At 39.1% G+C, this 11,485-nt stretch overlaps 1 protein-coding gene across 1 annotated transcript in view; it reads right to left on the bottom strand.

The window, feature by feature from the left end:
- Positions 1 to 356: 356 nt before the first annotated feature.
- Positions 357 to 11,485, bottom strand: part of LOC106874453 (intraflagellar transport protein 27 homolog) — a 21,580-nt gene continuing 10,451 nt past the window's right edge. Inside the window, exons 3-7 of the mRNA XM_014922192.3 lie at positions 8,866 to 8,925; positions 7,805 to 7,864; positions 4,690 to 4,807; positions 2,059 to 2,168; positions 357 to 1,103 (exon numbers count right to left, since the gene is read on the bottom strand). Coding sequence (XP_014777678.1) covers positions 1,005 to 1,103; positions 2,059 to 2,168; positions 4,690 to 4,807; positions 7,805 to 7,864; positions 8,866 to 8,925 — 447 coding nt within the window. The 3' untranslated portion in view covers positions 357 to 1,004. The remainder of the gene's footprint in view (positions 1,104 to 2,058; positions 2,169 to 4,689; positions 4,808 to 7,804; positions 7,865 to 8,865; positions 8,926 to 11,485) is intronic.

The following is an 11,485-nucleotide window of genomic DNA, read 5'->3' as shown; positions in this document are numbered from 1 at the left end:
AAGTTGTTTTGATAAAACAAATTGACCCCAAAACATTTTTTAAGCCTGGTGCTTATTCTATTGTCTCTTTTGCCAACAACAGTTGTCAAGCAGTGGTGAGAGACAAACAGAAACAAAGACACACACACATATATGATGGGCTTCTTTCAGTTTCCATCTACCAAATCCACTTACAAGGCTTTGTTGGCCTGAGATTATAGTAGAAGACACCTACCCAAGGTGCCATGCAATGGGACTGAACCTAGAACCATGGGGTTGGGGAGCAAGCTTCGTACCACACAGTCACACTTATTAATATTATATATTAAAGTTTGTTTTCATATCAATTCATATTCAAAGACAATTTAACATTAAACTGAAAGTTTACTGTTAAATATTTTTTATTCAGTATTTTTCAGTAGAGTAAACATTTATTAAATTTTTTGACAGCATCTTCAAAATTTTGACAGTCTATGGAGGCAAGCAATCCAAAACTTTGAAGTCACTGCCAACAAGTTCTTTGTTAAAATTAATATGTAAATGTCCGTGTGTATGTGTGTGTGTGTGTGTGTGTGTGTGTGTGTGATATGCTAGTTGGTATTACATATCATAAACAGGATTTGACTTCAATCCCAGACACTTTTCTACTTGAAAATGTTCGGATCATCAGCAAAGCCGGATTTTCCAGTTCATAGGAGATCTTATCACAGGATATACTAATTCTTCTGTAAAAGAGTGGCAATCACCATTTATGTAAGTATGTATGTATGTGTGCGTGTATGTGTGTGTAAGTGTATGTATGTATGTATTTGTGTATGTGTGTGTGAAGATGTATGCATGTATGTGGAGTGTGTGTGTGAGAGAAGATGTATGCATGTGGAGAATGTACATATATGTGTGTGTGTGAGGATGTTTACATATATGTAGAGAGTGTGTGTGTGTGTGAGAGAGAGGATGCATGCATGTATGTGGGGAGTGTGCATTAATGTGTGTGTGCGTGTGCGTGTGTGTGTGTGTGTAGGTGCTTAAGTAAGACTACTGAAATGTTCTAAAGAAGCTTCATATTTCTTGGTGAAACTCAACGCCAGATGCTGGAATGGGTTGTCGATGTTAACCATATCTTTCTGGAAGAAGAAGAAGGAGAAGAAATGAAGGAAACAATGGATGAATGAAAGAGTGAAGAAGAACAAGAACTTCACACAAATTCATAAATTTCCAGTGACGAGTTTGGTATTAAGATTACGGGTAATTTCACGTGAGATGACAAAGGACCGAGATATCTGGCCCCTTGCTGTACTCAAGAAGACCCGTCCTATACAGCAGAGGTGATGAGACCACTTCTCCTGGTGAGGAGGAGCAGCCAGCAAGACTCCTGTGCTAGCGCCATGTTAAAAGTATTTGTGCCAGTGCCACATTATAGCGCTCATGCTTGGTGCCAGATTAAAAGCACTCAGCACACACTCTGTAAAGTGGTTGGCGTTAGGAAGAACATCCACCCGTAGAAACCAAGCGAAGTCAGACTGGAACCTGGTGCAGCTCTCCAGTTTGCCAGCTCCAGACTGTCCAACCCATGCTAGCATGGAAAATGGACGTTAAAGGATGATGATGACGATGATGGACACTGATACACAGTCAAAAATGTTGGCTGAGGGGGATGGCATGGTTGCTTAAACTAATACCAGTAATTACTCTTAATTTTATTGGCTTGGTAATTACATTAGTAATTCAAGTTTTAAAATAATTGTTGCTGTTTAGCTTGAATGTCACCCGAGTCAAATAGATTTATGATAAAAGGCATTCCAGCCTTGACCATCCCTGCTTTTTGGAAGATATACACAATTAATTCTCTTATATGTGTTCTTCGATTTTTTTTCTATTTTTAAGGGAGTGATCTGATGGAAATTTAGCTGTTATTTCTTGCATTTCTATCCGGCCAAATGACCACATACAGATTCCTGCTGAATCAGCTCTGGTGTTAATTTGTCCAAGATCAGCTACAAGACATACAGGCCAAGCAATTGACAGCTCAAGTAAAGGGCAGATGAAGTTTTTGGATAGAACAGGTTAGAAGATACTTACCACAGAGCATTCACAAAACTCAGCATCATATTTTCTGGCAAGTCCTTCACCTTCCTCTTTAGATATTTTCCGCTGCTCTTCCAGGTCAGTCTTATTGCCAACTACAAAACCTATAGTTAAGGAACGGACAAGATAGAAATGAAACCTTTTTGCAAAGCAGTTCCAGCCTCAGCTGTTTGGCATCAGTGATTAAACGCTGACTTACTCAACATCAGACGTTTTAATCTTTCTCATCTTCTCTTCCTCTCTCTCTCTCTCTCTCTCTGCATATTTCTCTGTATGTATAAGAGGAGGAGGAAAGTAATGTTTCTTTCTCTCTCCCTCTCTCTTTGTTTATGTGCGTGAGCATCTATGTATATATACCTTGTTTCACTCCCCTTCTCTTTGTTTATGTGTGAGCATATTTCCCTCTATGTATATGAGGAGAGGAAAAATGTTTATGTCAGTCATGTTCAATTAATAAATTATAATCTCTCTCTCTCTCTCTCTCTCTCTCTCTCCCTCCCTCTCGCTAATTCCCTCTCTCCCTCCCTCCTGCTAATTCCCTCTCTCCCTCTCTTTCTCCTTCTTTCTCTCTTTCTAACTCTCTTCCTCTATGTGTGTGAGCATCTATATTTATATCTAATGTCTCTTTCTCCTCTCTCTCGGAGAGAGTGTGTATGTGTGTGTGAGAGAGAGAGAGAGTGTGTGTGTGTGTGTGTGTGTGTGTTTGCCTCTAGTGCCAAAATGTACTGTTGCCCAAACTGGTTGAATGTCCAGTCAGCCATGCAAAATCATCAGTGAACAAACAACCATGCCTAATTGTTTCATTCCAAACCAGGATCTATGCTCTCTTTGTTTGCATCATGTTCAAATATAAGAAATAAATGTCTACACATACAGCTGTTAATGCTATAAATTGTTTTTTTTTCCACCACGAGAGCCTTCATCAAGCAAGACTTATGAACAAAGATGCTCCAGCTGTGTTAATAATGTCTTTTATTGAGACGTGGTATATTTCAGAGTGTCTTTAGAGAAATTTGGCTGCTATTTCTAGCAGTTCAAGCAACCACATAAAGGTAACTTTGTTGGTTTGATATATATATATGTGTGTGTGTGGAGGCGTAATGGCCCAGTGGTTAGGGCAGCAGACTTGCGGTCATAGGATCACAGTTTCGATTCCCAGACTGGGCGTTATGAGTGTTTGTTGAGCGAAAACACCTAAAGCTCCATGAGGCTCCGGCAGGGGGTAGTGACAGACCCTGCTGTGCTCTTTCACCACAACTTTCTCTCACTCTTTCTTCCTGTTTCTGTTGTACCTGTATTTCAAAGGGCCAGCCTTGTCATGCTGAATCTCCCTGAGAACTATGTTAAGGGTACACATGTCTGTGGAGTGCTCAGCCACTTGCACGTCAATTTCGCTGTTCTGTTGATTGGAGCAACTGGAACCCTCGTCATCGTAACCGACGGAGTGCCACAAGATATATATATATATATATATATATATATATATATATATATATATATATATATATAATTCTTCGAAACACTTAGTTTAGAATAGGGGCAGCTGATGAAGGAAATATTTTCTATGTGGCCTGTTTTGTTTTCTGTGCCCTGTTTATGTTCTGTTTTTCATTTTGTCCACGTTTATTTGTGACATTCTGTACCCAGATATGCATCTATATATACATGTAGATGTAGGTATGTACATACATGTACGTATATATGCATATACTCACATATTATTTGTAGAAGACCTGGGCTGAGGTGGTGAGGCAAGACCTTCGTACATTGGGCCTCACCGAGGCGATGACTACTGACCGAGACCTTTGGAAATGTGCTGTGCGTGAGAAGACCCGGCAAGCCAAGTAAGATTGTTGCCAGTGCCCCTGGACTGGCTCTTGTGCGGGTGGCACATGAGATGCACCATTTTGAGCGTGGCCGTTGCCAGTACCGCCTGACTGGCTCCCGTAGGATTTTCGAGCGAGATCGTTGCCAGTGCCCCTGGACTGGCTTGTGCGGGTGGCACATAAAAGACACCATTTCGAGCGTGGCCGTTTTCGTGCGGGTGACACGTAAAAGCACCCACTACACTCTCTGAGTGGTTGGCGTTAGGAAGGGCATCCAGCTGTAGAAACTCTGCCAAATTAGATTGGAGCCTGGTGTTGCCATCCGGTTTCACCAGTCCTCAGTCAAATCGTCCAACCCATGCTAGCATGGAAAGCGGACGTTAAACGATGATGATGATGATGATGATCTTTTTTGTTTCTTGTAAGAATAAATACCCAATCTTTCTCTACAGTTTTTCAAAGTTATACTACGTTTAAAATTTACTCTCTTGTCTGGAAAATACCAGCTGAGGGCAGCTACTTTGAGTAAACTCTTATTTTCCAACCTTAATCCAGATTGATATTTTGGGGATTTTGTTTAAAACACATTAATTTAGGATGAGGTATTATAGTTTTTTTTTCCAGTTTATGCAAACTGTCAATTTTAGCCTTAACACACTGACAGGATTCATGCCACACATTGCTTACTGATTGCTATACTATAACAAGTTTCACAATGAGTACAATATGATGAGCCAGTGGAAAAGAAGCTACAAACAGTTACAGTTCAAACTAATATTCCAAATGTATGTTTACTTACAAATAACAGATCCTTTGGGGTTTCTCTTAAGAATTTGTTCCAGGTAGTTGTTACATTCTTCAAATGATTTTGTGTCTGTAATGTCATAAAGTGCTATCACTAATGAGGCATTTGAATACTGAAATAGATCAACACAAGAATTAATATAATTAAAATAAAATAATTACAATAATTGCTGTTATTATTATCATTATTTCTGAAGATGGAGAGCTGGCAGAATTGTTAGCATGCCAGGCAAAATGCATAACAGTATTTCATCCATCCTTACATTCTGAGTTCAAATTCTGCAAAGGTCGACTTTGCCTTTCATCCTTTCGGGGTTGATAAATTAAGTACCAGTGGAACACTGGAAGTGATGTAATCGACTCTTCCCTTCAAAATAGGGTGCTGGTGACAGGAAGGACATCCAGATGATGAAACTCTGCTGCAAGGGGAAACAACAATCTCCCTGTGTCTCAAACAACAAACAACCCAGAGAACTAGAAACAAAGGACTGCATGTGATCTTTCCCATTGTAATACTACTGCTAATTAGTGTGTATGTGCGTGGAGGCGCAATGACCCAGTGGTTAGGGCAGCGAACTCACGGTCATAGGTTTGCGGTTTCGATTCCCAGACCGGGTGTTGTGAGTGTTTATTGAGCGAAAACACCTAAAGCTCTACGAGGCTCCGGCAGGGGATGGTGGTGAACCCTGCTGTACCCTTCCACCACAACTTTCTCTCACTCTTTCTTCTTGTTTCTGTTGTGACTGTAATTCAAAGGGCCAGCCTTGTCACACTCTGTGTCACGCTGAATATCCCCGAGAACTACATTAAGGGTGCACATGTCCGTGGAGTGCTCAGCCACTTGCATGTTAATTTCACGAGCAGGCTGTTCCGTTGATCGGATCGACTGGAACCCTCGACGTCGTAAGCGACGGAGTGTCAACAACAAGTGTGTATGTGTATGGGTTTCCATGCAAGTAGAACTAGTCTGGGTGACCGTGATAGATAGCAAATCTTATGCAGTGATACATTATCCTGGTAAACTATGAAATTAAACTGCAACTATGCTATTAAGTTGATAAAAGCTAAGTCGCAGTAAGCATGCATTGTTACACACACAGAATAAATATAAAGGAAGAACTACAAAAGGCCACTGAGTGCAGCACTGTGTTCTTTGTAAAATACTTAACTTTCAATGACCTGCTCTCATTTTTACCATCTTAAATAATGAAGGATGTATTAAATAATTTGGTCTGACGTGCATTGCTGGTGTTGTCAATATCATTTTGACATTTACTTTCCTATCTTAGCATGAACCAGACAGAATTCATTGTAGAAGGCAGTGAGCTGGCAGAAAAGTTAGCACGCCGGGCGAAATGCTTTGCGGTATTTCGTCTGCCGTTACGTTCTGAGTTCAAATTCCGCCGAGGTCGACTTTGCCTTTCATCCTTTCGGGTTCGATAAATAAAGTACCAGTTATGCACTGGGGTCGATGTAATCGACTTAATCCCTTTGTCTCTCCTTGTTTGTCCCCTCTATGTTTAGCCTCTTGTGGGCAATAAAGAAATAAGAATTTATTGTAGAAGGTTTTCTGCAGTTAAATACTCTTCTTGTTGCCAGCTCTAGCTTGTTTTTAAGCAAGGTGATATTTCTCCAGGACTGGCTTTCAAGACAAGGTTGGAAATTTATACAGTAACAGTTGTTTGCAAATCTGGTGCAATATAAAGATACACACACACACACACGACAGGTGTCTTTCAGCTTCCATCTAACAAATCCATTCACAAGGGTCTGGTTGACCCAGGGCAATAGTAGGAGACACATGCCCAAGGTACCATGCAGTGGAATTCTTTCTTTTATTCTTTTACTTGTTTTCAGTCATTTGACTGCGACCCTGCTGGAGCACCGCTTTGGGGGATTTTAGTCAAACAAATCAAGTTCAGGACTTATTTTTTTTATTTTTAAGCCTAGTACCTATTCTATCAGTTATTTTTGCTGAACTACTAAGTCATGGGGGATGTAAACACACCAATACCAGTTGTCAAGTGGTGATGGGGGAACAAAGACACACATACATATGTGTATATACACACACACACATATATATATATATATATATATATATATATATACACACATATTTATCATCATCATTTAACATCCGCTTTCCATGCTAGCATGGGTTGGACAATTTGACTGGGAAATGGCGAACCAGATGGCTACACCAGACTCCAATCTGATCTGGCAGAGTTTCTACAGCTGGATGCCCTTCCTAATGCCAACCACTCCGAGAGTGTATTGGGTGCTTTTTATGTGCCATATACATACATACATATATACACACACACAATGCGCTTCTTTCAGTCTCTGTCTACCAAATCCACTTACAAGGCTTTGGTCGGCCTGACGCTATAGTAGAAGACACTTGCCCAAGATGTCACGCAAGTCTGAACAAAAAAACAAAACAAAACAATGGGCAGTGCTCCATGAGAAACGTTTTTTTTTTTTTACCATTTGAAGCTGGTTTGAAGCTGAACAACAAAAAACTTCCCAAATCAAATCCATATGCTTTAACTATTGCCAATATTTAGAGGATTTTCATGTAGTCAGTTCATGATTATATTTGATAGAAGCATCAAGAAATGAAGAATATGACAGAAATAACAATCTAGGAGCTACATGGTTATTTTATCTTTCATTTTTCTTTTACTTGTTTTGGTCACTGGATGACAGAGATGCTAGGGCACTATATTGAAGGGCTTACTCAAACAAATTGACTCTGGCACCTTTTTTTTTTTAAAGTCTGGTACTGGTATATTACTGTTGGTCTCTTTTGCCAAACAGCTAAGTTACAGGGACATAAACAAACCAACACCAGTTGTCAAGCAGGAGAAGAGGGACAAACTCAAATACATGCACGCGCACACACAGACACACACACACAACAGGCTTCCTAACAGTTTCTGTTTAATGAATTTATTCTCAAAGCATTGATCAGCCAGGAACTATAATAGAAGATACTTGTCCAAGGTACCACACATTAAGACTGAGTTATAAAAAAAAAACAGAAAAGAAAAGGTGGGAAAGTAACATGGATGAAATTTAATAGAAAAAGTTAAAATAAAACTTACAAAGTTTTGTACAAATTCTGAATAGCAATCTTTTGATGGAGTATCAAACATTATAAATTCCTGTAAGATAAAGGAAAGCAAAATTCGGTGTTAAACCTTTCAATGCCAACCACATTGAAACTAGACTCGTCCTTGATCCCATGCTATCGACACTTTCAAAACAGCTGCTATTAATATATTTGCATTTAAATTGAAATTTTAAATGAAATCTTGTTAGTACATGAATGTTAGTACAAAGATTTCATCAGATAAAAAATTCCAGCTTAGTTTTGTTTAATAATCCATTAAAAAAAAAAAATATTATTTTCAGTTTTATTCCTAATACCAAATTAATATACCAGTCATCATCATCATCATCGTCATCATTATTGTCACCACTACCACCACCACCACCACCTTCATCATTGACATCATTATCGTCACCTTCATCATCATCATTATTGTCACCACCACCACCATCATCATCATTGGTTAACATCTACTTTTCCGTGCATGCATGGGTCAGACAGAATTTTTCTTGAGGCAGATTTTCTACATCCAAACGAACCATGCAATCTTGAGTTTAGTCTGAAGATCACATGTTTCATCAGGGGGATCATTTGGCCAAAGAATTTTCACCTCAAGCAATTTTGTCTGACCCATGCAAGCATGAAAATGTGAACATTAAATGATGATATCCAACTACAGTACAGACAATTCAAACTGGTGCTGAGCTTAAAACCATTTTCTGATTCTTCGTTTTCTGTTTTGTTTTTTTCTTGTTACAAACAGAGCGGATATGGCACCAGATAATGAACCACCGCTCGGCGACGGCCCAATCCCTTCTCCATCGAGCGAGCGAGGAATCTATGGAAGTGGCGGATTTTCATCGTCGCAAACGCGCGCGACACCCTGATGCCAAACTGGCCGACCGACAACCAAGGCAGCAAAAAAACGCCACGACAACCGAAATACCAAATATTAATTTGTTATTAGATTTTCTGATTCTTGTTTCAGTTATTTCATTATGCTTTTGTCTCATAATTGTACTAGAAGAGAAATCAAAAAAAACGGATGCTTACAACACTGTAACGGGTGCCTGGAACTCGGACAGATTTCACAACAATATCCACATTTGTTGTCTACAAAAAGAAAAACATAAACCAACAATAATTAAAGTGTAAGGAAAAGAAATTTTGGTGCTACTTTGGTGTGTGATCTACAAATTAAAGGGCAATTACTTTAGGTTACTTTTTAGTTTACTTTTCAATTTCTAGTGAGATCACAGTTGTAGCCTATGCCAGTGTCACATAACCAACCCACTCAAAAAGTACCTTTGGATTATAGGACGACATGCCGTGCTTGAGGAGACCTCAAGTACTATTGAGTGAAGTACATCAATGATGTTTCGACATTTTTGTGGCTTATCAACATCACTTACCAAACAGGACTAGAGATGAATCATTTCAACAGTTCATAACTTATACGCATATAAGTAAATCTGAAGGTGGACAAATTTTACACTGCACTGTACTATGGTCTTAACACAATATACTATAACTACATATATATATATTACTCTTTTACTTGTTTCAGTCATTTGACTGCAGCCATGCTAGAGCACTGCCTTTAGTTGAACAAATCGACCTCAGAACTTATTTTCTGTAAGCCGAGTACTTATTCTATCGATCTCTTTTTGCTGAACTGCTAAGTTACGGGGATGTAGACACACCAACATTGGTTGTCAAGCAATGGTGGGAGAACAAACACAGAGACACAAACATATATATATATATATGATGGGCTTCTTTCAGTTTCCATCAAGCAAATCCATTCACAAGGCTATAGTAGAAGACACTTGCCCAAGGTGCTATGCAGTGGGACTGAACCCAGAACCATGTGGTTGGTAAGCAAGCTACTTACCACACAGCCACTCCTGTGCCTATGTATATACATATATATATATATATATATATATGCGTGTGTAGACATACCCACACACATACATATAACAGGCTTCTTTCAGTTTCCATCTACCAAATCCCCTCCCAAGGCTTTAGTTGGCCTAAGGCTATAGTAGAAAACACTCGCCATATAGTGGGATTGAACCTGAAGCCATGTAGTCAGGAAGCAAACTTCTTAACCACTCAGCCAAGCCTGCACCTATTGTTACATTTCCTTACATTCCTCAAACTTCGTAAGCTTCCTCTGTACAAGAGTGGAGCTGGCCCACTTTGCACTTTAATCATATTTCTAAATATAAAAATTCAATTGTTTTATATTTCTTTTTATAGTGACTGGAGCAACATGAAACGAAGTGTTTTGGACCAAAAACACAATGCACTGCCTGACCTGGTAATTGAAACCAGTCTTGCAATCACGAGTGCAACACCCTAACCACTAGGCTAGACACCTTCACACACACAAAGGCTTCCAAAGTCTCTGTCTACCAAATTCACTCACAAGGGAACTGATCAGACTAGGGCTTTAGTAGAAAGTGCTTGTTGAGTTTGCTGCATGCTGGGACTGAACTCAAAACCGCATGGTCGCAAAATGAAATTCCTAACCACACAGCCATGCCTGCACCTACATTGTTTTAATGACGTAAAAAGCACCATCCGAACATGGTCGATACCAGGGATACCTGACTGGCTCCCGTGCCGGTGGCATGTAAAAAGTACTATCCAAATGTGATCGATACCGGGGACATCTGACTGGCTCCTGTGCTGGTGGCACGTAAAAAGCACCCACTACACTCTTGGAGTGGTTGACGTTAGGAAGGACATTCAACTGTAGAAACATTGCCAGATCAGACTGGAGTCTGGTGCAGCCTTCTGGCTTTCCAGACCTCAGTCAAACCATCCAACCCATGCCAGCATGGAAAATGGACATTAAACGATGATGATGATGACAACCACCCTTTCATTTTGGCAGTGGCGCTGATCAGAGATAGGGGGGTAATTCTATACAAGATAGTCAAGCTATCAAGTTATATTGTTTCTAATTTTGTATCATTATCATTATCATCATAGCTACTATCACATGCATGTGTGTGTGTGTGTGTGTGTTTGTCTCTGTGTGTCCTTGCATTGATGTCAAATAATAAGTTTAGGATTTGGTTTTATATCCCAAAGCAGGAGGACTGCAGCTATTTTTTTACCTTTTCTTTTACTTCTTTCAGTCATTTGACTGCGGCCATGCTGGAGCATTGCCTTTAGTCGAGCAAAATTGACCCCAGAACTTATTTTTTATAAGCCTGGTACTTATTCTATTGGTTTCTTTTGCTGAACACAGACAAACAAGACACACAAACATATACACACATATACATACATACATATATATATATATATATATATATATATATATATATATATATATATATATATATATATAGATATATATATATATGTGTGTGTGTGTGTGTGTGTGTGTGTGTGTATGTATATATATATATATATATGTGTGTGTGTGTGTGTGTATGTATATATATACATCTGGTTGTTGTCTACACCACCTGTCTACGTCTTTTGTTTTTATGTGAATTCTCCCTATATATATATATATATATATATATATATATATATATATATATATATATATATATATATAGGGAGAATTCACATAAAAACAAAAGACGTAGACAGGTGGTGTAGACAACAACCAGATGTATTAGTTTAATGCTCGGGAAGTGAAAAAGTC

This window comes from Octopus bimaculoides, chromosome 3, assembly GCF_046866305.1.
Source record: "Octopus bimaculoides isolate indiv1 chromosome 3, ASM4686630v1, whole genome shotgun sequence".
NCBI classification, from domain to species: Eukaryota; Metazoa; Mollusca; class Cephalopoda; order Octopoda; family Octopodidae; genus Octopus; species Octopus bimaculoides.
The sequence above is the reverse complement of the archived record's forward strand: the minus strand, read 5'-3'. Positions and strand labels throughout refer to the sequence as shown.